We start from the raw sequence: 25,907 nt of genomic DNA on the forward strand, positions 1-25,907 counted from the left end.
AGAGGGAGCTTTACTCTGCATCTAACCTGTGCTGTACCTGCCCTGGGATTGTTTGATGGGACAGTGTAGAGGGAGCTTTACTCTGTATCTAACCTGTGCTGTACCTGCCCTGGGAGTGTTTGAGGTACCGATTTTGGCCGACAGATGTGGAATAGAATGACCTCACGAGTTGATCTGATGCAATGGGGATCTGGTTAATTTGGGGAATCATTAACCAGCGTTGCTGAATTTGTGCAAATATCATCTCTCTGAACCCTCCAGCCCATCTTGTTCCTCTTGGCTGACCTGAAGCCTTCAACATACACGTTCCAGAAGTCCGGAACTGTGCGTTAATCTTCGGAAAGATACGGTCTGGTCTGGGCTTCCCCGTTACCTGCTGTTCCTCAGCTCGATCAGAGATGCTACCCGGGTGGATTGCGACCCTCAGTCGCTCTTATAAGCTTCCTCTTCAGTCCCTCCGAACTTTCTCCCAGGTCCCAACATTCCCAGCGCGGGCCCTGTCCTCCAGGGCTCCTGGGACAGCAGGAGAGGACAGAGCGCAGCCCCTCTCCTTCGATGATGGGAGGGTCTTTCAGCTCAAACCGACCTTCGAAATCCTTCGCGCCCTCTTCGTGTTCAGGCTCTGCTCCTACCCGCGACTGGTGAACAACTCGATGAAGGTGGGTCTGATATAGAGGTTAATAAAAGCCCAGCCCGTACCCCGGGGAGAGTCGGAGCCCGTGGGGACCCGTACCCCAGGGAGAGTCGGAGCCCGCAGGGACCCGTACCCCAGGGAGAGTCGGAGCCCGTGGGGACCCGTACCCCGGGGAGAGTCGGAGCCCGCAGGGACCCGTACCCCAGGGAGAGTCGGAGCCCGCAGGGACCCGTACCCCAGGGAGAATCGCTGCCCGTGGGGGACCCGTACCCCGGGGAGAGTCGGTGCCCGCGGGGACCCGTACACTGGGGCGAGTCGGTACCCGCGGGGACCCATACCCCGGGGAGAGTCAGTGCCCGCAGGGACCCGTACCCCAGGGAGAGTCGGTGCCCGCGGGGACCCATACCCCGGGGAGAGTCGGTGCCCACGGGGACCCATACCCCGCGGAGAGTTGCCGACCTTTGCCCGTGCCCTGGGGAGATTCGGTGCCAGTGGAGACCCATACCCTGGGGAGAGTGGGCGATATATGTCTGACACTCTACCTTTCTGCGATAGTTGATGGGCATCGCCAGGAAGCTAATGGGGCGGCGGCTATTCGACCGGATAATGAAAGCCTCGACATACGGCCAGTTTGTCGCTGGCGAATCAGGCCCTGAAATTCAGCGGAGCATTGAAAAGCTTTCGAGACTCGGAATCCGGCCCATGCTTGCCGTACCCATCGAGGAGGACATCGGAGCTCAGAAGAGGTAAGAGCTGAATTAACATCAGCAGAGATACAGTCAGTAACAGGGCACTGGGGGAGAGGGGTTACTGAGTGACAGTGAGGGGGAGCTGGATCAACATCAGTAGAGATACAGTGAGTAACACAGGGCGCTGGGGGAGAGGGGTTACTGAGTGACAGTGTGAGGGAGCTGGATTAACATCAGTAGAGATACAGTCAGTGACACGGTGCTGGGGGAGAGGGGTTACTGAGTGACAGTGTGAGGGAGCTGGATTAACATCAGTAGAGATACAGTCAGTGACACGGTGCTGGGGGAGAGGGGTTACTGAGTGACAGTGTGAGGGAGCTGGATTAACATCAGTAGAGATACAGTCAGTGACACGGTGCTGGGGGAGAGGGGTTACTGAGTGACAGTGTGAGGGAGCTGGATTAACATCAGTAGAGATACAGTCAGTAACACAGGGCGCTGGGGGAGAGAGGTTACTGAGTGACAGTGTGAGGGAGCTGGATTAACATCAGTAGAGGTACAGTCAGTGACACAGGGCGCTGGGGGAGAGGGGTTACTGAGTGACAGTGTGAGGGAGCTGGATTAACATCAGTAGAGGTACAGTCAGTGACAGGGCGCTGGGGGAGAGGGGTTACTGAGTGACAGTGTGAGGGAGCTGGATTAACATCAGTAGAGATACAGTCAGTAACACAGGGCGCTGGGGGGAGAGGGGTTACTGAGTGACAGTGTGAGGGAGCTGGATTAACATCAGTAGAGATACAGTCAGTAACACAGGGTGCTGGGGGAGAGGGGTTACTGAGTGACAGTGTGAGGGAGCTGGATTAACATCAGTAGAGATACAGTCAGTAACACAGGGCGCTGGGGGGAGAGGGGTTACTGAGTAACAGTGTGAGGGAGCTGGATTAACATCAGTAGATACAGTCAGTAACACAGGGCGCTGGGGGAGAGAGGTTACTGAGCGACAGTGTGAGGGAGCTGGATTAACATCAGTAGAGATACAGTCAGCAACACAGGGTGCTGGGGGAGAGGGTTACTGAGTGACAGTGTGAGGGAGCTGGATTAACATCAGTAGAGATACAGTCAGTAACACAGGGTGCTGGGGGAGAGGGGTTACTGAGTAACAGTGTGAGGGAGCTGGATTAACATCAGTAGAGATATAGTCAGTAACACAGGGCGCTGGGGGGAGAGGGGTTACTGAGTAACAGTGTGAGGGAGCTGGATTAACATCAGTAGATACAGTCAGTAACACAGGGCGCTGGGGGAGAGAGGTTACTGAGCGACAGTGTGAGGGAGCTGGATTAACATCAGTAGAGATACAGTCAGCAACACAGGGTGCTGGGGGAGAGGGTTACTGAGTGACAGTGTGAGGGAGCTGGATTAACATCAGTAGAGATACAGTCAGTAACACAGGGTGCTGGGGGAGAGGGGTTACTGAGTGACAGTGTGAGGGAGCTGGATTAACATCAGTAGATACAGTCAGTAACACAGGGCGCTGGGGGGAGAGGGGTTACTGAGCGACAGTGTGAGGGAGCTGGATTAACATCAGTAGAGATACAGTCAGCAACACAGGGTGCTGGGGGAGAGGGTTACTGAGTGACAGTGTGAGGGAGCTGGATTAACATCAGTAGAGATACAGTCAGTAACACAGGGTGCTGGGGGAGAGGGGTTACTGAGTGACAGTGTGAGGGAGCTGGATTAACATCAGTAGATACAGTCAGTAACACAGGGCGCTGGGGGGGAGAGGGGTTACTGAGTGACAGTGTGAGGGAGCTGGATTAACATCAGTAGATACAGTCAGTAACACGGGGCGCTGGGGGAGAGAGGTTACTGAGCGACAGTGTGAGGGAGCTGGATTAACATCAGTAGAGATACAGTCAGTGACACAGGGCGCTGGGGGAGAGGGGTTACTGAGTGACAGTGTGAGGGAGCTGGATTAACATCAGTAGAGATACAGTCAGTAACACAGGGCGCTGGGGGAGAGGGGTTACTGAGTGACAGTGTGAGGGAGCTGGATTAACATCAGTAGAGATACAGTCAGTAACACAGGGTGCTTATCCTGAGACTATGCCCCCTGGTTCTAGACTCCCCAGCCAGGGGGAAACAACCTCTCAGCATCGACCCTGTCAATCCCCTTCAGAATCTTGTATGTTTCAATGAGATCACCTCTCGTTCTTCTGAACTCCCGACAGTATCGGCCCATTCTACACAATCTCTCATCATAGGACAGCCCTCTCATCCCAGGAATCAATCTAGTGAACCATCGTTGCACCGCCTCCAAGGCAAGTATATCCTTCCTTAGATAAGGAGACTAAAACTGTGCACAGTACTCCAGGTGTGGTCTCCCCAAGGCCCTATACAATTGTAGCAAGACTTCCTTACTCTTATAGTCCAGGCCCCTTGCAATAAAGGCCAACATGCCATTTGCCTTCCTAATTGCTTGCTGTATCTGATGTTAACTCTGTGTTTCCTGTACAAGGACACCCAAATCTCTCTGAACACCAACATTTAAAAGTTTCTCACCATTTACAAAATATTCTGTTTTTCTATTCTTCCTACCAAAGTGAATAAGCTCACATTTCCCCACATTACACTCCATCTGCCACCTTACTGCCCACTCACTCAGTCTATCTATATCCCTTTGCAGGCTCCATGTTCTCCTCACAGCTTACTGTCCCACCTAGCTTTGTATCATCAGCAAACTTGGATACATTACACTCGGTCCCTTCATCAAGGTCACTGATATAGATTGTAAATAGCTGAGGCCCAACACTGATCCTTGCGGTACCCCACTAGTTACAGCCTGCCAACCTGAAAAAGACCCGTTTATCCCTACTCTCTGTTTTCTGTCTATTAACCAATCGTCAGTCTATGCTAATATATTACCCCCAATCCCATGAGCCCTAATCTCATGTAATAACCTTTTATGTGGCACCTTATCGAATGCCTTTTGAAAATCTAAATATACTACATTCACTTGTTCCCCTTTATCTACCCTGCTAGATACATTCTCTAAAAACTCAACAGATTTGTCAAAAACGATTTCAATAGAGAAACAGTCAGTAACAAAGGATGCTGGGGGGGACGGGTACTGGGCGGTCTGTGAATGTTGATCAAATGGTTCCACTGATGCTCTCTCTGTCTCTCCCTCTCTCACTCTATCTCCGTCCCCCTCTCTGCCTATCTTCCTTCCTCTGTTCTCCCCCTCCCTCTGTCCCTCCATCTCCCCCTCTATTGCTCCATCTCTCCTTCTCCCTCCCTCTCTCTCTCCCTCTCTCCTTCTCCCTCTCTCTCTCCCTCTCTCTATCACTCTCCCCCTTCTCTCCCTTTCTCTCGCTCTCCACTCTCTCTCACTCTGTCTCCCTCTCTCTCCCTTCGTCCCTCTCTCCCTCCCTCTCTCTCTCCTTCTCTCCCTCCGTCCCTATCTCTCCCTCTCTCCCTCTCTCCCTCTCCCTCTCTCCCTTCCTCCCTCTCTCTCTCCCTCTCTTCCCCTCTTTCTCCCCCTCCCTCCCTCTCCCCCTCCCTCTCTCCCAGCCTCCCTCGCCCCCTCTCTCCCCCTCCCTCCCTCCCTCTACCCCTCCCTCGCCCCTCCCTCCCTCCCTCCCTCGCCCCCTCTCTCCCTCCCTCACCCCCTCTCTCCCTCCCTCCCTCGTCCCCTCCCTCCCTCCTTCGCCCCCTCCCTCCATTCCTCGCCCCCTCCCTCCCTCCATTCCTCGCCCCCTCCCTCCCTCCCTCGCCCCCCTCCCTCCCTTCCTCGCCCCCTCCCTCCCTCACTCCCTCCCTCCCTCCATCCTTCGCTCCCTCCCTCCTTCGCCCCCCTCCCTCCCTCGCCCACCCCCTCCCTCGCCCCCTCCCTCCCTCCCTCGCCCCCTCCCTCCCTCCCTCGCCCCCTCCCTCCCTCTCTCGCCCCCTCCCTCCCTCCCTCTCTCGCCCCCTCCCTCCCTCTCCCCCTCTCCCTGTTGGGCAGACACAGTGAGACGTGGTACGATGGGAACATGCGGACGATGCTGAGCTGTGTGGATCTGTCCCTCGGATTCAGCTCTCGCTCCATGATGCAGCTGAAGATTACGGCGCTGATGAGCGCGGAGCTCTGCGTGAGTGCACGGGGAACGGGAATCAGAGCGCGGTGCTCTGTGTGAGTGCGCGGGGAACGGGAATCAGAGCGCGGAGCTCTGTGTGAGTGCGCGGGGAACGGGAATCAGAGCGCGGTGTGTGAGTGCGCGGGGAACGGGAATCAGAGCGCGGAGCTCTGCGTGAGTGCGCGGGGAACGGGAATCAGAGCGCGGAGCTCTGCGTGAGTGCGCGGGGAACGGGAATCAGAGCGCGGAGCTCTGTGTGAGTGCGCTGGGAACGGGAATCAGAGCGCGGAGCTCTGTGTGAGTGCGCGGGGAACGGGAATCAGAGCGCGGTGCTCTGCGTGAGTGCGCGGGGAACGGGAATCAGAGCGCAGTGCTCTGCGTGAGTGCGCGGGGAACGGGAATCAGAGCGCAGTGCTCTGCGTGAGTGCGCGGGGAACGGGAATCAGAGCGCGGAGCGTGAGTGCACGGGGAACGGGAATCAGAGCGCGGAGCTCTGCGTGAGTGCGCGGGGAACGGGAATCAGAGCGCGGAGCGTGAGTGCACGGGGAACGGGAATCAGAGCGCGGAGCTCTGCGTGAGTGCGCGGGGAACGGGAATCAGAGCGCGGTGCTCTGTGTGAATGCGCGGGGAACGGGAATCAGAGCGCGGACCTCTGTGTGAGTGCGCGGGGAACGGGAATCAGAGCGCGGTGCTCTGTGTGAGTGCGCGGGGAACGGGAATCAGAGCGCGGTGTGTGAGTGCGCGGGGAACGGGAATCAGAGCGCGGTGCTCTGTGTGAGTGCGCGGGGAACGGGAATCAGAGCACAGAGCTCTGCGTGAGTGCACGGGGAACGGGAATCAGAGCGCGGTGCTCTGTGTGAGTGCGCGGGGAACGGGAATCAGAGCGCGGAGCTCTGTGTGAGTGCGCGGGGAACGGGAATCAGAGCGCGGAGCTCTGCGTGAGTGCGCGGGGAACGGGAATCAGAGCGCGGAGCTCTGCGTGAGTGCGCGGGGAACGGGAATCAGAGCGCGGTGCGTGAGTGCACGGGGAACGGGAATCAGAGCGCGGTGCTCTGTGTGAGTGCACGGGGAACGGGAATCAGAGCGTGGAGCTCTGTGTGAGTGCACGGGGAACGGGAATCAGAGCGCGGAGCGTGAGTGCACGGGGAACGGGAATCAGAGCGCGGTGCTCTGTGTGAGTGCACGGGGAACGGGAATCAGAGCGCGGAGCTCTGTGTGAGTGCGCGGGGAACGGGAATCAGAGCGCGGAGCTCTGTGTGAGTGCGCGGGGAACGGGAATCAACACGCGGAGCTCTGCGTGAGTGCACGGGGAATGGGAATCAGAGCGCGGAGCTCTGTGTGAGTGCGCGGGGAACGGGAATCAGAGCGCGGAGCTCTGTGTGAGTGCACGGGGAACGGGAATCAGAGCGCGGTGCTCTGTGTGAGTGCACGGGGAACGGGAATCAGAGCGCGGTGCTCTGTGTGAGTGCGCGGGGAACGGGAATCAGAGCGCGGTGCTCTGTGTGAGTGCGCGGGGAACGGGAATCAGAGCGCGGTGCTCTGCGTGAGTGCGCGGGGAATGGGAATCAGAGCGCGGTGCTCTGTGTGAGTGCGCGGGGAACGGGAATCAGAGCGCGGTGCTCTGTGTGAGTGCGCGGGGAACGGGAATCAGAGCGCGGTGCTCTGCGTGAGTGCGCGGGGAACGGGAATCAGAGCGCGGAGCTCTGTGTGAGTGCACGGGGAACGGGAATCAGAGCGCGGAGCTCTGTGTGAGTGCGCGGGGAACGGGAATCAGAGCGCGGAGCTCTGTGTGAGTGCACGGGGAACGGGAATCAGAGCGCGGTGCTCTGTGTGAGTGCACGGGGAACGGGAATCAGAGCGCGGAGCTCTGTGTGAGTGCGCGGGGAACGGGAATCAGAGCGCGGAGCTCTGTGTGAGTGCGCGGGGAACGGGAATCAGAGCGCGGAGCTCTGTGTGAGTGCGCGGGGAACGGGAATCAGAGCGCGGAGCCCTGTGTGAGTGCGCGGGGAACGGCAATCAACGCGCGGAGCTCTGTGTGAGTGCACGGGGAACGGGAATCAGAGCGCGGAGCTCTGTGTGAGTGCGCGGGGAACGGGAATCAGAGCGCGGAGCTCTGTGTGAGTGCGCGGGGAACGGGAATCAGAGCGCGGTGCTCTGCGTGAGTGCACGGGGAATGGGAATCAGAGCGCGGAGCTCTGTGTGAGTGCGCGGGGAACGGGAATCAGAGCGCGGAGCTCTGCGTGAGTGCGCGGGGAACGGGAATCAGAGCGCGGAGCTCTGTGTGAGTGCGCGGGGAACGGGAATCAGAGCGCGGAGCTCTGCGTGAGTGCGCGGGGAACGGGAATCAGAGCGCGGTGCTCTGCGTGAGTGCACGGGGAACGGGAATCAGAGCGCGGAGCTCTGTGTGAGTGCGCGGGGAACGGGAATCAGAGCGCGGAGCTCTGTGTGAGTGCGCGGGGAACGGCAATCAGAACGCGGTGCGTCTGCGTGAGTGCACGGGGAACGGGAATCAGAGCGCGGTGCTCTGTGTGAGTGCGCGGGGAACGGGAATCAGAGCACGGTGCTCTGTGTGAGTGCACGGGGAACGGGAATCAGAGCGCGGTGCTCTGTGTGAGTGCACGGGGAACGGGAATCAACGCGTGGAGCTCTGCGTGAGTGCACGGGGAACGGGAATCAGAGCGCGGAGCTCTGTGTGAGTGCACGGGGAACGGGAATCAACGCGTGGAGCTCTGCGTGAGTGCACGGGGAACGGGAATCAGAGCGCGGTGCTCTGTGTGAGTGCACGGGGAACGGGAATCAGAGCGCGGTGCTCTGTGTGAGTGCACGGGGAACGGGAATCAATGCGTGGAGCTCTGCGTGAGTGCACGGGGAACGGGAATCAGAGCGCGGTGCTCTGCGTGAGTGCACGGGGAACGGGAATCAGAGCGCGGAGCTCTGTGTGAGTGCACGGGGAACGGGAATCAGAGCGCGGTGCTCTGCGTGAGTGCACGGGGAACGGGAATCAGAGCGCGGTGCTCTGTGTGAGTGCGCGGGGAACGGGAATCAGAGCGCGGAGCTCTGCGTGAGTGCGCGGGGAACGGGAATCAGAGCGCGGAGCTCTGTGTGAGTGCACGGGGAACGGGAATCAGAGCGCGGTGCGTGAGTGCACGGGGAACGGGAATCAGAGCGCGGAGCTCTGTGTGAGTGCACGGGGAACGGGAATCAGAGCGCGGAGCGTGAGTGCACGGGGAACGGGAATCAGAGCGCGGTGCTCTGTGTGAGTGCGCGGGGAACGGGAATCAGAGCGCGGAGCTCTGTGTGAGTGCGCGGGGAACGGGAATCAGAGCGCGGAGCTCTGTGTGAGTGCGCGGGGAACGGGAATCAACACGCGGAGCTCTGCGTGAGTGCACGGGGAATGGGAATCAGAGCGCGGTGCTCTGCGTGAGTGCGCGGGGAACGGGAATCAGAGCGCGGTGCTCTGTGTGAGTGCGCGGGGAACGGGAATCAGAGCGCGGAGCTCTGCGTGAGTGCGCGGGGAACGGGAATCAGAGCGCAGTGCTGTGTGTGAGTGCACGGGGAACGGGAATCAGAGCGCGGAGCTCTGTGTGAGTGCGCGGGGAACGGGAATCAGAGCGCGGAGCTCTGTGTGAGTGCGCGGGGAACGGGAATCAACACGCGGAGCTCTGCGTGAGTGCACGGGGAATGGGAATCAGAGCGCGGTGCTCTGTGTGAGTGCGCGGGGAACGGGAATCAGAGCGCGGTGCTCTGTGTGAGTGCGCGGGGAACGGGAATCAGAGCGCGGTGCTCTGCGTGAGTGCACGGGGAATGGGAATCAGAGCGCGGTGCTCTGTGTGAGTGCGCGGGGAACGGGAATCAGAGCGCGGTGCTCTGTGTGAGTGCGCGGGGAACGGGAATCAGAGCGCGGTGCTCTGCGTGAGTGCGCGGGGAACGGGAATCAGAGCGCGGAGCTCTGTGTGAGTGCGCGGGGAACGGGAATCAGAGCGCGGAGCTCTGTGTGAGTGCACGGGGAACGGGAATCAGAGCGCGGTGCTCTGTGTGAGTGCACGGGGAACGGGAATCAGAGCGCGGAGCTCTGTGTGAGTGCGCGGGGAACGGGAATCAGAGCGCGGAGCTCTGTGTGAGTGCGCGGGGAACGGGAATCAGAGCGCGGAGCTCTGTGTGAGTGCGCGGGGAACGGGAATCAGAGCGCGGAGCCCTGTGTGAGTGCGCGGGGAACGGCAATCAACGTGCGGAGCTCTGTGTGAGTGCACGGGGAACGGGAATCAGAGCGCGGAGCTCTGTGTGAGTGCGCGGGGAACGGGAATCAGAGCGCGGAGCTCTGTGTGAGTGCGCGGGGAACGGGAATCAGAGCGCGGTGCTCTGCGTGAGTGCACGGGGAACGGGAATCAGAGCGCGGAGCTCTGTGTGAGTGCGCGGGGAACGGGAATCAGAGCGCGGAGCTCTGCGTGAGTGCGCGGGGAACGGGAATCAGAGCGCGGTGCTCTGCGTGAGTGCACGGGGAACGGGAATCAGAGCGCGGAGCTCTGTGTGAGTGCGCGGGGAACGGGAATCAGAGCGCGGAGCTCTGTGTGAGTGCGCGGGGAACGGCAATCAGAACGCGGTGCGTGAGTGCACGGGGAACGGCAATCAGAGCGCGGTGCTCTGCGTGAGTGCGCGGGGAACGGGAATCAGAGCGCGGAGCTCTGTGTGAGTGCGCGGGGAACGGGAATCAGAGCGCGGTGCGTGAGTGCACGGGGAACGGGAATCAGAGCGCGGTGCTCTGTGTGAGTGCGCGGGGAACGGGAATCAGAGCGTGGTGCTCTGTGTGAGTGCGCGGGGAACGGGAATCAGAGCGCGGTGCTCTGTGTGAGTGCACGGGGAACGGGAATCAGAGCGCGGTGCTCTGTGTGAGTGCACGGGGAACGGGAATCAGAGCGCAGTGCTCTGTGTGAGTGCACGGGGAACGGGAATCAGAGCGCGGAGCTCTGTGTGAGTGCGCGGGGAACGGGAATCAGAGCGCGGTGCGTGAGTGCACGGGGAACGGGAATCAGAGCGCGGAGCTCTGTGTGAGTGCGCGGGGAACGGGAATCAGAGCGCGGTGCTCTGTGTGAGTGCACGGGGAACGGGAATCAGAGCGCGGTGCTCTGTGTGAGTGCGCGGGGAACGGGAATCAGAGCGCGGTGCTCTGTGTGAGTGCGCGGGGAACGGGAATCAGAGCGCGGAGCTCTGTGTGAGTGCGCGGGGAACGGGAATCAGAGCGCGGAGCGTGAGTGCACGGGGAACCGGAATCAGAGCGCGGTGCTCTGCGTGAGTGCGCGGGGAACGGGAATCAGAGCGCGGAGCTCTGCGTGAGTGCGCGGGGAACGGGAATCAGAGCGCGGAGCTCTGCGTGAGTGCGCGGGGAACGGGAATCAGAGCGCGGAGCTCTGCGTGAGTGCGCGGGGAACGGGAATCAGAGCGCGGTGCTCTGCGTGAGTGCGCGGGGAACGGGAATCAGAGCGCGGTGCTCTGCGTGAGTGCGCGGGGAACGGGAATCAGAGCGCGGTGCTCTGCGTGAGTGCGCGGGGAACGGGAATCAGAGCGCGGTGCTCTGCGTGAGTGCGCGGGGAACGGGAATCAGAGCGCGGTGCTCTGCGTGAGTGCGCGGGGAACGGGAATCAGAGCGCGGTGCTCTGTGTGAGTGCGCGGGGAACGGGAATCAGAGCGCGGTGCTCTGCGTGAGTGCGCGGGGAATGGGAATCAGAGCGCGGAGCTCTGTGTGAGTGCGCGGGGAATGGGAATCAGAGCGCGTAGCTCTGTGTGAGTGCACGGGGAACGGGAATCAGAGCGCGGAGCTCTGTGTGAGTGCGCGGGGAACGGGAATCAGAGCGCGGTGCTCTGCGTGAGTGCGCGGGGAACGGGAATCAGAGCGCAGTGCTCTGCGTGAGTGCACGGGGAACGGGAATCAGAGCGCGGAGCGTGAGTGCACGGGGAACGGGAATCAGAGCGCGGAGCTCTGTGTGAGTGCACGGGGAACAGGAATCAGAGCACGGAGCTCTGTGTGAGTGCGCGGGGAACGGGAATCAGAGCGCGGTGCTCTGTGTGAGTGCGCGGGGAACGGGAATCAGAGCGCGGTGCTCTGTGTGAGTGCACGGGGAACGGGAATCAGAGCGCGGAGCTCTGTGTGAGTGCACGGGGAACGGGAATCAGAGCGCGGTGCTCTGTGTGAGTGCGCGGGGAACGGGAATCAGAGCGCGGTGTGTGAGTGCGCGGGGAACGGGAATCAGAGCGCGGTGCTCTGTGTGAGTGCGCGGGGAACGGGAATCAGAGCGCGGAGCTCTGCGTGAGTGCGCGGGGAACGGGAATCAGAGCGCGGAGCGTGAGTGCACGGGGAACGGGAATCAGAGCGCGGTGTGTGAGTGCGCGGGGAACAGGAATCAGAGCGCGGAGCTCTGCGTGAGTGCACGGGGAACGGGAATCAGAGCGCGGTGCTCTGTGTGAGTGCGCGGGGAACGGGAATCAGAGCGCGGTGCTCTGTGTGAGTGCGCGGGGAACGGGAATCAGAGCGCGGAGCTCTGTGTGAGTGCACGGGGAACGGGAATCAGAGCGCGGTGCTCTGCGTGAGTGCGCGGGGAACGGGAATCAGAGCGCGGTGCTCTGCGTGAGTGCGCGGGGAACGGGAATCAGCGCGGTGCGTGAGTGCGCGGGGAACGGGAATCAGAGTGCGGAGTGTGAGTGCGCGGGCAACGGCAATCAGAGCGCGGTGCTCTGCATGAGTGCGCGGGAAACGGGAATCAGAGCGCGATGCGTGAGTGCGCGGGGAACGGGAATCAGAGCGCGATGCGTGAGTGCGCGGGGAACGGGAATCAGAGCGCGGTGCTCTGCGTGAGTGCGCGGGGAACGGGAATCAGAGCGCGGTGCTCTGCGTGAGTGCGCGGGGAACGGGAATCAGAGCGCGGTGCTCTGCGTGAGTGCGCGGGGAACGGGAATCAGAGCGCGGTGCTCTGCGTGAGTGCGCGGGGAACGGGAATCAGAGCGCGGTGCTCTGTGTGAGTGCGCGGGGAACGGGAATCAGAGCGCGGTGCTCTGTGTGAGTGCACGGGGAACGGGAATCAGAGCGCGATGCGTGAGTGCGCGGGGACTCTGGGAATCTCTCCTCCCGTCTCTCTCTCTGTCTCTCTCTCTCTCTGTCTCTCAATTCAATTCAATTTAAATTGCTTTATTGGCATGATAAGGTACATCTTATGTTGCCAAAGCATCAAAATACATTTATGGTTGAACACATAAACGCAGTTCTATTCATACAGTGTATAAACAGGTATATCCCTGAGTGTATAAATATACATTCGCATTATTTATATATACTCTTTTCTTAGGTTTACTGGTTGTCCCTCTGTTCATGGCAAGCTGTAACATAGTGTGCCACCAGTGCTACACAGCTTCTCTCCTCCCCCAGTAGGTATGGGAGTTTTTGGTCGTCATTCAAATTTCTGAATTCAGGGCGTATTTGTGAGAATTTTTGGTAGAAATTCTCCCTGATGCCCTGATATTTTCCACAGGCTGTGAGGAAGTGCATCTCTGTCTCCATTACTCCCTGACTGCAGTGAGAGCATATCCTGTCCTCTCTTGGCAGCCTGGTCTGCCTGTGTCTGCTTTTTTCGATCGCTAGGCTATGTTCGCTAAGTCTGTACCTTGTCAAGGTTTTTCTCAGTTTGTTATCCTTTACCATGGTCAGGTACTCAGCCATGTTGTATTGTCTGTTTAGGGCCAAGTAGCAATTGAGTTTGCTTTGGGTTTTTGTTGTTTCTGCCCAGTATGACAGGTATTTTTCCTTTTGTTTAGTGACAATTGTGTTGGGTCTTTCTGTGCTACGATGTCACTGTCCTGGGGCTGGTTATTGTTAGTAGTGTTAGTGGTTGCTTCACTGAGTCCCAGGACTAGTTGACTGAGGGAATTATTCTTTATGGTCCTCTCTTGGCATTTCAAGGCTTCGTAATGATAGCAGTGGGGGTTGCTCATTTTTAGGTGTTTCCAAAATTTGGTGGCTCTTTTTTGGATAGTAATTATTAGTGGAAATTGGCCTAGTTCTGCCCTGCATGCATTGTTTACGGTTTTCCTTTGAGTCCGGAGGATACTTTTACAGAATTCTGCATGTAGGATCTCAATTGGGTGTTTGTCCCATTTTGCAAATTCTTGTTGTGTTAGCGGTCCCCACACTTCACTGCCATAGAGTGCAATTGGTTCGATTACTGATTTGAAAATTTTGAGCCAAATGCTAATTGGGATTTCTATTTGGATTGATCTTTTAATGGCGTAGAAAGCCTTTCTTGCTTTCTCTTTCAGTTCATTCACAGCCAGTTTGAAATTTCCCGTAGAGCTGATTTTTATGCCCAAGTATGTGTAGTTAGTGGTTTGTTCAATTTTAGTTGTTCCTAGTGTGAGATTTATTTTGGGTCCCTGATGTCTGGATCTTTGTTGGAACATGAGGACTTTGGTTTTTTGGAGGTTTATTGTCAGGGCCCAGGTCTGACAGACTGATTCCAGCAGATCCAGGTTCTGCTGTAGACCCTCCTTAGTTGGTGACAGCAGAACCAGGTCGTCTGCATAGAGGAGGAATTTAACCTTGGATTCATATAGGGTGAGGCCGGGTGCTGTAGATTGTTCAAGTAGTTTTGCCAATTCATTTACGTAGATATTAAAGAGTGTCGGTGAGATTGGCGAGCCCTGCGTCACCCCCCGCCCCTGTGGGAAGTATTTTGTTTGTTTGTCTCCAATTTTAACTGCACATTTGTTGTTTGTATACATTGATTTAATTACATCATATGTTTTTCCCCCTACCCCGCTTTCAATAAGTTTCAGGAATAGACCGTCGTGCCAGATGGAATCGAAAGCCTTCTGGAAATCTATAAAGCATGCGTAGATTTTGCTTTTGTTTTGATGGACGTGTTTGTCAATTAGGGTCTGTAGGGTGAAGATATGATCTGATGTTCTATAGTTTGGCAGGAATCCAATTTGGCTTTTACTCAAGACATTGTGCTCCTCAAGGAAGTTTATAAGTCTTTTGTTTATGATACTACAGAAAACCTTTCCCATGTTACTGTTTACACAGATGCCTCGATAGTTATTTGGGTCACCTTTATCCCCACTTTTGTATATGGGCGTTATGAGTCCTTTGTTCCAGATATCAGGGAAGTAACCGACACTCAGAACCAAGTTGAAGAGTTTCAGTATAGCCAATCTCATTTTATCGTCCGTGTGTTTAATCATCTCGCTTAGGATGCCGTCTGCCCCGCAAGCCTTTCCTGGTCGCAGGTCCTTGAGTTTTTCAATCAGCTCTTTTTCAGATATTATGGTGTCTATCGGGTTTTGGTTATCTTTTATGGCAGATTCTAGCTTTGCCAGTTTTTCGCATATTTGGTATTGCTCTGGGCTTAGTGTGTTTTTCTGGTATAATTTTTCAAAATGGTTTTCCCATGTGTCACCGTTTTGAATGGCCAATTCATTGTGTTGTTTTTTGTGTAATGTATTCCAGTTGTCCCAGAAACAATTGGAATCAATGGATTCTTCAATGGAGATGAGTGTATTCTTAATATACTGCTCTTTCTTGGTTCTGAGTGTGCGTTTGTATTGTGTTAGTGCCTGACAATAAGTAAGGCGTAATTCCTCGTTTTCTGGTTGTCTGTGTTTTTGGTTTGATATTTTTCTGAGTTTTTTCCTCATGTTCTGGCAATCGGAGTCAAACCATTTTTCGTAGTTTTTTGTTTTGGGTTTGTTCTTGCGAACTTTCAAGTTTGACATTGATGCCAGATTATCAAAAATATTATTTAGGTTATTCACTGCCCGGTTTACGCCTTCTTTATTGTGTGTGTATGTATTTTCCAGAAAGGTGTCCAAGAGAGCTTGAGTTGTTTGGTTGCTAATTGCTTTCTGGTATATTTCCGTGCTGTTTTTGGCCCATCTGTAGGATTTTTTAATGTTGTACAGCTTACTGGGTTGTGTTTCTGTGTTGGTTGTTTCTGTCCTTTCAAGATATGCAGTAATTTGACTGTGGTCTGACAGTGTTGTTTGTGGTTTGACTGTGAATGTTCTGAAAGAGGATGGGTCTAGATCTGTAATCATATAGTCTACGATGCTGAAGCCAAGAGGTGAGCAATAGGTCGATCTTCCTAGGAAGTCTCCCAATAACCTACCATTGACAATGTACAGACCCAGGCTTCGACAGAGCTGCAGGAGCTGTTTTCCGTTAGTATTTGTCTGTTTGTCACAGTTATGCCTGTGTGGATGGGAAGGGAGATCAAAATGGTTATTCCCAAATATGTAATTATTCCCGTGATTGTTGGTGAAGTCTGGTTCTTCGCCAGTTCTTGAGTTGAGGTCCCCACATATCAACACATTTCCCTGGGCCTGGAATTGGATAACCTCCCTCTCTATGTTGGAGAAGGTGTCCTCTTTGAAGTACGGGGAATCTGTCGGGGGGATATAGAGTGTGCAAATGAAAATATCTTTCCTGCTGGAGATGATGCCCCTCTTAATTTTTAGCCATAAGTGGTTTTTGCCCTTTTCCACAAATTCAATGCAACTCCTAAGTTCTGCTTTGATCCAAATCAGTATGCCTCCAGATTCTCTGCCCTGGGTTACTCCTGGCAATTTATTGGAGGGGACCACCAGCTCTGTGTACCCAATGGGACAGCCAGTGTGTCCTTCTCCTCTACACCAGGTTTCCTGTAAAAAGATAATATCTAGATTTTTAATCTCATCTAGGAACTCTGTGGTCTCACTCTTCATGCCAAGCATAGAAGAGCGTAGACCTTGGATATTCCAGGTTGATATATATAAGGGTTTCATGCTATGATCGGTTAAAATATGATAAATAGTAAAATGTGTTTGTCGTGTCTAAATGGGGAAAAAAGAACATATCAATTGTCTATAAATGCTGAGGATAATTAGTTACAAATTTTTCTAACAACTAGTCCTTATTTTTTCTGGTCCATAAGTCGGGAGTGGATGCTGCTGATCGCCTGCATTATGTCTCTTAGTAGATTGCCTCTGCCAGTGGTGTTGTGTGTGCTCTGAACACATCTCCCTCTGTCTGGTTGGGGGTGGTCCTGTTCCCCTGTAGTACATGAGTGGTGCAGTTCCGACATTGTTGTTGTGCGTGGGGATCCTCTCTGTTCCCGGCTCTCTCTCTGTCTCTCTCTCTCTGTCTCTCTCTCTCTCTCTCTCTCTGTCTCTCTCTCTCTCTCTGTCTCTCTCTCTCTCGCTGTCTCTCTCACTCTCTCTCTCTCTCTCTCGCTCTGTCTCTCCCTCTCTCTCTCTCTCTCTCGCTGTCTCACTCAATTCAATTCAATTCAATTCAAATCGCTTTATTGGCATGACAAGGTACATCTTATGTTGCCAAAGCATCGAAAAACATTTATGGTTGAACACATAAACGCAGATCTATCCATACAGTGTATATGCACATTCGTATAATTTGTATATACTCATTTGTTAGGTTTAATGGTTGTCCCTCTGTTTATGGCAAGCTGTAACATAGTGTGCCGCTAAGGTTACACAATTTCTCTGTTCCCCTAGTAGGTATGGGAGTTTTTGGTCATCATTCAAATTTCTGAATTCAGGGCATATTTTTGTGAATTTTGGGTAGAAATTCTCCCTGATACCCTGATATTTTCCACAAGCTGTGAGGAAGTGCATCTCTGTCTCCACCACTCCCTGACTGCAGTGAGAGCATATTCTGTCCCCTCTTGGCAGCCGGGTCTGTCTGTGTCTGCCTTTTTCGATGGCCAGGCTATGTTCACTAAGTCTGTACATTGTCAAGGTTTTTCTCAGTTTGCTATCCTTTACCATGGTCAGGTATTCAGCCATGTTGTATTGTCTGTTTAGGGCCAAGTAGCAATTGAGTTTGTTTTGGGTTTTTGTTGTTTCTGCCCAATATGACAGGTATTTTTCCTTTTGCTTAGTGACAATTGTGTTGGGTCGAATTCTCTGTGCTATGATGTCACTGTCCTGGGGCTGGTTATTGTTAGTAGTGTTAGTAGTTACTTCACTGAGTCCCAGGACTAGTTGACTGAGGGTATTCTTCTTTATGGTCCTCTCTTGGCATTTCAGGGCTTTGTAATTATAGCAGTGGGGGTTGCTCATTTTTAGGTGTTTCCAAAATTTGGTGGCTCTTTTTTGGATAGTAATTATTAATGGATATTGGCTTAGTTCTGCCCTGCATGCATTGTTTATGGTTTTCCTTTGAGTCCGGAGGATACTTTTACAGAATTCTGCATGTAGGATCTCAATTGGGTGTTTGTCCCATTTTGCAAATTCTCTCTCTCTCTCACTCTCTCTCTCTCTGTCCCTCTCTCCATGCCCCTCTTTGTCTCTCTCTCTGTCTCTCTCTCTGTCTCTCTCTCTGTCTCTCTCTCTCTCTCTGTCTCTCTCACTCTGTCTCTCTCTCTCTGTCTCTCTCTCTCTCTCTCTCTCTGTCTCTCTCTCTGTCTCTCTCTCTGTCTCTCTCTCTGTCTCTCTCTCTCTGTCTCTCTCTCTGTCTCTCTCTGTCTGTCTGTCTCTCTCCTGTCTCTCTCTCTGTCTCTCTCTCTGTCTCTCTCTGTCTCTCTCTCTCTATCTCTCTCACTCTCTCTAGCTCTCTCACTTTCTCTCTAGCTTTCTCTCTCTCTCGCTGTCTCTCTCTCTCCCTGTTTCTATCTCTCTCTCTCTGTCTCTCTCTCTCTGTCTCTCTCTCTCTGTCTCTGTCTCTCTCTGTCTCTCTCTCTCTGTCTCTCTCTCTCTGTCTCTCTCTCTCTGTCTCTCCCTCTCTCTCTCTCTCTCTGTCTCTCCCTCTCTCTCTCTCTCTCTCTCTCTCTGTCTCTCCCTCTCTCTCTCTCTCTCTCTCTGTCTCTCTCTCTCTCTCGCTCTCTCTCTGTCCCTCTCTCCGTGCCCCTTGTATTGATTTCTTTGTGGGTTCAATGACGAGACATTTATGAAAGAGAATGAGTTTTAATCTAAAGCCTGTTCAACTCTTTATGCAGCATTTCAGGAGACACCCTGCTAGTGATGCATCTAGAACGAAACTGAAACTAAACTAAACTGCCTTGCTTGTCTCGGTCACATGACCTCTGCTGGTCAGGCACAAGCAATCAATACATGCAAACATGCTGGTAGGCATCATAATCAAACAGGCAAATACCATCTCTATTTGCTGATATCATTACATCTCCTTTTCTTAAAACAAAAGTATTTTACTTTTAACTAACAACATGTTTTCTTTGTATTACTCTGCATTTTAACTGTAACACTTAATGAACTTACATTATCATTATCATGATCAAGGTTTTTTAACCTTGCTTTGTGTGTTCACATGAAATATGTCAATACACTAGAACTTGAAGAAAGAATAAGATAACATTACTTCCTTCTATAACAATAGTCCTTAAATTTGCTCAATGAGTCTCTCAGGAGGCTTCACGTGTCTTGAGGATTTTCTGATTGATTGTCCTTGAATCTGAGTTGTTGCCTCAGATGATGTGTTCTCCGCTGTGTGATCAGGTTGTTCAACAGTATCAGTCTCTTGACCTGCTGTGGCTGGTCCCATGAGAAGATCTCAACGATTTCTTCTCAGAACAGCACCCTCATCTGTCTGAATGGTGTATGATCTTGGTTGAACTTCACTCAGGACAGTTCCCTTCTGAGTCCATGTGTTTGTTTTGTCTTTGAACCTTACTTGGTCACCAGTGTGGAGTTCAGGTAGGTTTTGTGTTCCTCTGTCATAGTAGTACTTTTGCTTTTCTTTCTGTTGTTCTTTGAACTTCCTCACTTTCTCCCCCTCTTTTGTTTTCAGGAGGTTCTCCGGGATTGGTAGGTTTGACCTTAGCCGACGTCCCATCAGGAGTTGGGCTGGTGACATACCACACTCGAGCGGCATTGTGCGGTATACAAGCATGCTCTGGTAGAAGTCAGTTCCACTGTCTTTTGCCTTGTGCATCAGTCTTTTCACTGTCTGGACCGATTTTTCCACTAGACCATTGGACTGTGGAAAGTGAGGACTTGGCGTTGTGTGGACAAAGTCCCACTCTTTGGCAAAGTGTCGGAAACTTGCATTGTAAAACTGGGGTCCGTTGTCTGTGAAGACCTCGCTTGCCACGCCATGTCTGGAGAATATGGCTTTCATACATGTTATCACAGCATCTGCAGTGGTGGTGTACAGTCTACAAACCTCTGGATACAGGGAGTAATAGTCTGTGACTACAAGATAGTCCTTCCCTTGACATACGAATAGGTCAGCGCCTACCTTCTGGTAAGGTCTGTCTGGCGCTGGGTGTGGCTTTAGTGGTTCTACCGGATTGCTTGCTCGATATTTCAGGCATATTGTGCAGTTTGACACCTCATTTGTCACATCTTGGTTGATTCGTGGCCAGTACATCACCTCTCGTGCTCTTTTCTTACACTTTTCGATTCCCAGATGTCCTCCATGGATCTTTTTTAACATCTCTTTTCTCAGACTCTTTGGGATAACTATTTTACTTCCTTTGTAGATGATGTCTTCAACTACTGATAGTTCTGCCCTGCAGGTCCAGTACTCTGCCATGTCAGGTGAGCAGTCTTGCTTCATGTTGGGCCATCCATCCAAGATGCTTTTTCTCAGTCGTCTCATTGTTTCATCTTTGTTTGTCTCAGTCTTTATGAGCTCCATTTTTGCATCTGCTATGGGCAGTGCACTTGTGATCATGTCCACGTAGGCGTTCACTTTTTCATCCATTGTGGTGTTTGCGGGCTCACTTGGGTCAACAGCTCTAGACAACGTGTCTGCTGTATACATCAGTTTACCCGGTGTGTACGCAACATTCAGTGTATAGCGTTGCAGCCTGATCATCATTCTTTGTATTCTAAGCGGACAGCTATTTAGTGGCTTTTGGAACAATGCAATCAAGGGCTTATGGTCAGTTTCTACACTGATTGCTTGTCCTGCCACAAACTGGTGAAATCTTTCACAGGCGTATGTGATGCTGAGCAGCTCCTTTTCTATTTGAGCATATCGCGTCTCCGCGTCTGTCATTGAGCGCGATGCATATGCAATAGGTTGCCAGTAGTCATATTGTTGCAGAAGAACGGCACCGAGCCCACTCTGTGATGCATCTGATGATATCTTGATGGGTCTCGCTGGGTCATAAAACCTCAGAACTGGTTCCTCTGTGAGCAGTTTCTTTAGATCGCTCCATGACTTCTCATGCTCATGATTCCATTCCCATTCTATGTTCTATTCAGTTAGTCTTCTCAGTGGCGCCATCTTTTCTGAGAGGTTGGATATGAATTTCCCCATGTAGTTGATCATTCCATTAAACCTCTGCACGTCCTTTTTGCATTGTGGCTTTGGCATATTCTCAATGGCGGACACCTTTCTGGGATCTGGTCTGATGCCCTCACTGCTAAGGATATCTCCCACGAATGTCAGTTCTGTCACCCCGAGCTGGCATTTCTCTCTATTCAGCTTCAGGTTTGTTTTCCTTGTTGCTTCCAGCACTTTTTTCAGTCTCTCGTCATGCTCAGTTCTCGTGGTTCCCCATACTATGATGTCATCCATTGATGTATCAACTCCCTCCAGGTGCTCATAGATCATATGGATAGTTTTGTGATACACTTCAGGAGCTGAGGCAATGCCAAATGGTAACCTTAGGAATCTGTATCTGCCAAATGGACTGTTGAACGTGCACAGTCTTGAACTTGCTTCGTCCAATTTCATCTGCCAAAATCCTGATGATGCATCTAACTTGCTGAAATACTTTGCATTTGCAAACTGTGCCATGATTTCCTCACGTGTAGGAAGCTTGAAGTGCTCTCTCTTTATTGCTCTGTTTAGATCTCTTGGATCCAGGCAAATTCTGAGCTTTCCATTCTTTTTGTCCACTACGACGAGGGAACTCACCCACTCAGTTGGCTCATTTATCTTCCGAATCATGTTCAGGCTTTCCATCCTGTCCAACTCTGCCTTCAGTTGCTTTTGAAGAGCAAACGGGACTTTTCTGCACGGATGTATGACCGGTGTCATACTTTTATCTACTCTGATCGTGTGTTCTCCTGGAATGCAGCCTAGACCCTTAAATAGGTCGTTGTACTCTTTCATGAGTTCATCATAGACTGTCTCTCCTTCGCTTTCCACAACGAGGACTCTCTTTACCAGGTTCAGTCTCTCACAGGCTTTTAAACCTAGTATGGGTTGCACATCCTTTGGCACCACGATTAATGCTAGCGTGTGCTCTCTGTCCTTGTGTGTTACTTTGACAATGCATCTTCCTTTCACTGGTATATCAGTACCTGAGTATCCTGTCACTTTCACTTTTATTCCATGTATCTTTGGTCTGGGTCTAATTTTCTTAAAATCAGTCTCTGATATCACATTAACTTGTGCTCCAGTATCCAATTTAAATGGAATGTGTATGTCATTCACTTTTAGTGTCAACATCCAGTCTCTTTCTTCTTTTTTGTTTTCAGACACAACATCTACATAGAACTCCTCTATGTCGCTTTCATCTACTGCATGGACCTTGCTTTGTTGCATTTGGTTCTTACAGCAACGGGCATAATGGTTGTTCTTGTTGCAACTATTGCATGTTTTACCATATGCTGGACACTTGGTGGATGCTGTGTACCGCATCGACTACATGGCTTTCGGTTGCCCCTTTCATTTTTGTTCGCTGGCCATGCCTCTTTTTTCACATTGGCGCTTTTTGTTAAACGGTTTGTGTCCGTTCATTCTCACTGCATCCACGTTGCAGCTATTGTCACTGAACAGCTCCTTTGCCTACAACTTCACAGTCTCTGTAGCCCTACACAGTGCTATGGCTTTTCCCAGGTCTAGATCTTGCTCTCTTAGCAGTCTTTCCCTTAGACCATTATCCGGAATACCACACACCAGTCTGTCTTTTATCAGCGAGTCTGTCAGTCCCCCAAATTCACACGATTTGCTTCTGTTTCTCAGTTCAGTCACATACTGATCAATAGTCTCACCCGTTTTCTGTACACATGTGAAAAATCTGTGCCTCTCAAACGTCACGTTACGTTTAGGTATGCAGTAGGCCTCAAACTGTTCCATTATTTTATCTAGCTTCATTTTGTCTCCATCAACAGCGAATGTGAAGTTATTATACACCTCCAGCGCTTCATCACCCACGACATGTAAGAACAGTGACGATTTCCTTTTATTACTTTTCTCGTCAGCTCCGATTGCCGCTAAATACAACCCCACATGTTGTTTGAATCTCCTCCAATTTTCAGCCACATTACCTGTCAACTGAAGCGTCGCCGGTGGGTGTAAACCTTCCATTTTTCACTTCGTTAGCTATTCTCCAATGGTAAGCAACGATGTTCTCTTTTGGCTTGCTAATTTGTGGAGAGCTGATTTAACTTCAGATTTTTTCTCTTCATCTCTTTCAATCACTTCTGACACCATGTATTGATTTCTTTGTGGGTTCAATGGCGAGACATTTATGAAAGAGAATGAGTTTTAATCTAAAGTCTGTTCAACTCTTTATACAGCATTTCAGGAGACACCCTGCTAGTGATGCATCTAGAACAAAACTGAAACTAAACTAAACTGCCTTGCTTGTCTCGGTCACATGACCTCTGCTGGTCAGGCACAAGCAATCAATACATGCAAACATGCTGGTAGGCATCATAATCAAACAGGCAAATACCATCTCTATTTGCTGATATCATTACACCCCTCTCTGTCTCTCTCTCTCTCTCTCTCTCCCACTGTCTCTCTCTCTCTCTGTCTCTCTCTCTGTCTCTCTAGCTCTCTCACTCTCTCTCTAGCTCTCTCACTCTCTCTCTAGCTTTCTCTCTCTCTGTCTCTCTCCCTGTTTCTATCTCTCTGTCTCTGTCTCTCTGTCTCTCTCTCTCTGTCTCTGTCTGTCTCTCTCTCTCTCTGTCTCTCTCTCTCTCTCTGTCTCTCTCTCTGTCTCTCTCTCTCTCTCTCTCCATCTCTCTCTGTCTCTCTTTCCCTCTCTGTCTCTCTCTCTGTCTCTGTCTCTCTCTCTCTCTGTCTCTGTCTCTCTGTCTCTCTCTCTGTCTCTCTCTGTCTCTCTCTCTGTCTCTCTCTCTGTCTGTCTCTCTCTCTCTCTCTCTCTGTCTCTCTCTCTCTGTCTCTCTGTCTCTCTCTCTCTCTGTGTGTCTCTCTCTCTGTCTCTCTCTCTCTCTCTCTCTGTCCCTCTCTCTCTCTCTCTGTCTCTCTCTCTCTCTTGCTCCCACTCCCTCTGTCACATGGATTGGTGAGAGCAGCAAACTAGGCCAAGCTGGAGCCTGGGCCTTTCCTGCTCAGTGTGTGGTGGGTGGGGGACTCTGTGGTTAGTCCCACCGGGAGAATCTGCGGCCTGCTTGATTTAATCGCGCGGCGGGTTTTATTGGTCGGTTTGCCTCGGTGTTGAGATGCTGTCATGTGTTGCGGCCTAGTCTCAGGCTTTCTCTGCTCCCTCTCGCTTCAGAAAACGCTGAGTGTGGCGCTCCGAGAGACGGCGAGCGCTAGCGAGCTCGCGATCCACCGACTGGTGCAAGTTATGGATGGCCAGGTAAGGTGTGGTGGTGGGGGACGGTGGGGTCACAGAGCGGGCCTCAGTGTCGTCGGCCTGAAACAACAATTGCATTTTTTTTAAATTTGTTTTTATGGGATGTGGGCGTTGCTGGCAAGGCCGGCATTTATCTGAGGAAGGATGTTCTTGCCATGGACGGAGCTCAGCACCAGGCTGATACCTGGGATGGCAGGAATGACGTATGAGGCTTTCGCTAAGGTCCCGCATAAGAGATTAGCTTGTAAAGTTAAGGCACATGGGATTGGGGGCAAGGTATTGACTTGGATAGAGAACTGGTTGGCAGACAGAAAGCAAAGAGTTGGAATAAACGGGTCTTTTTCCAAGTGGCAGGCAGTGACTAGTGGGGTACCGCAGGGATCGGTCCTTGGACCCCAGCTATTCACAATATACATTAATGATCTAGAAACATAGAAACATAGAAGATAGGAGCAGGAGTAGGCCATTCGGCCCTTCGAGCCTGCTCCGCCATTCAATGAGATCATGGCTGATCATCCAATTTGAGTACCCTGTCCCTGCCTTCTCCCCATATCCCTTGATCCCTTTAGCCTTAAGAAATATATCCAACTCTTTTTTGAATATATTTAATGAACTGGCCTCCACCGCCCTCTGTGGCAGAGAATTCCACAGGTTCACCACTCTCTGGGTGAAGAAATTCCTCCTCATTTCAGTCCTAAATGGCTTACCCCTTAGCCTTAGACTGTGACCTCTGGTTCTGGACTCCCCGGCCATCATAAACATCCTTCCTGCATCTAGTCTGTCCAGGCCTGACAGAATTTTATAGGTTTCGATGAGATCCCCTCTCAATCTTCTAAACTCCAGTGAGTATAATCCCAATCGACACAATCTCTCCTCATACGTCATTCCTGCCATCCCAGGTATCAGCCTGGTGAATCTTCGCTGCACTCCTTCCATGGCAAGAACGTCCTTCCTCAGGTAAGGCGACCAAAACTGCACACAATACTCAAGGTGCGGTCTCACCAAGGCCCTGTACAACTGTAGCAAGACATCCTTGTTCCTGTACTCGAACCCTCTCGCTACGAAGGCCAACATAACATTTGCCTTCTTAACCGCCTGCTGCACCTGCATGCTTACCTTCAGCGGCTGGTGCACAAGAACACCCAGGTCTCTTTGCACTTCCCCTTCTCCCAATCTATTGCCGTTCAGATAATAATCTGCCTTCCTGTTTTTGCCACCAAAGTGGCACCTAGATAAGGGAACTAGATGTAATATCTCCAAGTTTGCAGACGACACAAAGCTGGGTGGACGTGTGTGCTGCGAGGAGGATACCGAGAAACTCCAGGATGATTTGGACAGGTTGGGTGATTGGGCAGAAGCGTGGCAGGTGCAATATAACGTGGATAAATGCGAGGTTATCCACTTTGGTGTCAAAAACAGAAATGCAGATTATTATCTGAACGGCAATAGATTGGGAGAAGGGGAAGTGCAACGAGACCTGGGTGTCCTTGTGCACCAGTCGCTGAAGGTAAGCATGCAGGTGCAGCAGGCGGTGAAGAAGGCAAATGGTATGTTGGCCTTCATAGTGAAAGGGTTTGAGTACAGGAGCAAGGATGTCTTGCTGCAGTTGTACAGGGCCTTGGTGAGACCACACCTTGAGTATTGTGTGCAGTTTTGGTCGCCTTATCTGAGGAAGGATGTTCTTGCCATGGAAGGAGTTCAGGAAAGATTCACCAGGCTGATACCTGGGATGGCAGGAATGACGTATGAGGAGAGATTGGGTCGATTGGGATTATACTCACAGTGAGGGTATGAGGGACCAAGGGAAGAAGGCTGAGGCCCCACGGTGCAGGAGATGGGCCGAGGCCCCATGGTGCAGGGGAGAGGGCCGAGGCCCCACGGTGCAGGGGAGAGGGCCGAGGCCCCACGGTGCAGGGGAGAGGGCCGAGGCCCCACGGTGCAGGGGAGAGGGCCGAGGCCCCACGGT

At 52.5% G+C, this 25,907-nt stretch overlaps 1 protein-coding gene across 1 annotated transcript in view; it reads left to right on the plus strand.

Moving 5' to 3' along the window:
- Nucleotides 1-266: 266 nt before the first annotated feature.
- LOC147094642 (seizure protein 6 homolog) overlaps nucleotides 267-25,907 on the plus strand; it is a 76,198-nt gene continuing 50,557 nt past the window's right edge. The window contains exons 1-4 of the mRNA XM_085974240.1: nucleotides 267-659; nucleotides 1,190-1,380; nucleotides 5,327-5,453; nucleotides 23,861-23,944. Coding sequence (XP_085830366.1) covers nucleotides 399-659; nucleotides 1,190-1,380; nucleotides 5,327-5,453; nucleotides 23,861-23,944 — 663 coding nt within the window. The 5' untranslated portion in view covers nucleotides 267-398. The remainder of the gene's footprint in view (nucleotides 660-1,189; nucleotides 1,381-5,326; nucleotides 5,454-23,860; nucleotides 23,945-25,907) is intronic.

This window comes from Somniosus microcephalus, unplaced genomic scaffold (genome assembly GCF_052327205.1).
Source record: "Somniosus microcephalus isolate GS21.2 unplaced genomic scaffold, FLI_Smic_1.0 unresolved_chr1, whole genome shotgun sequence".
NCBI lineage: Eukaryota > Metazoa > Chordata > Chondrichthyes > Squaliformes > Somniosidae > Somniosus > Somniosus microcephalus.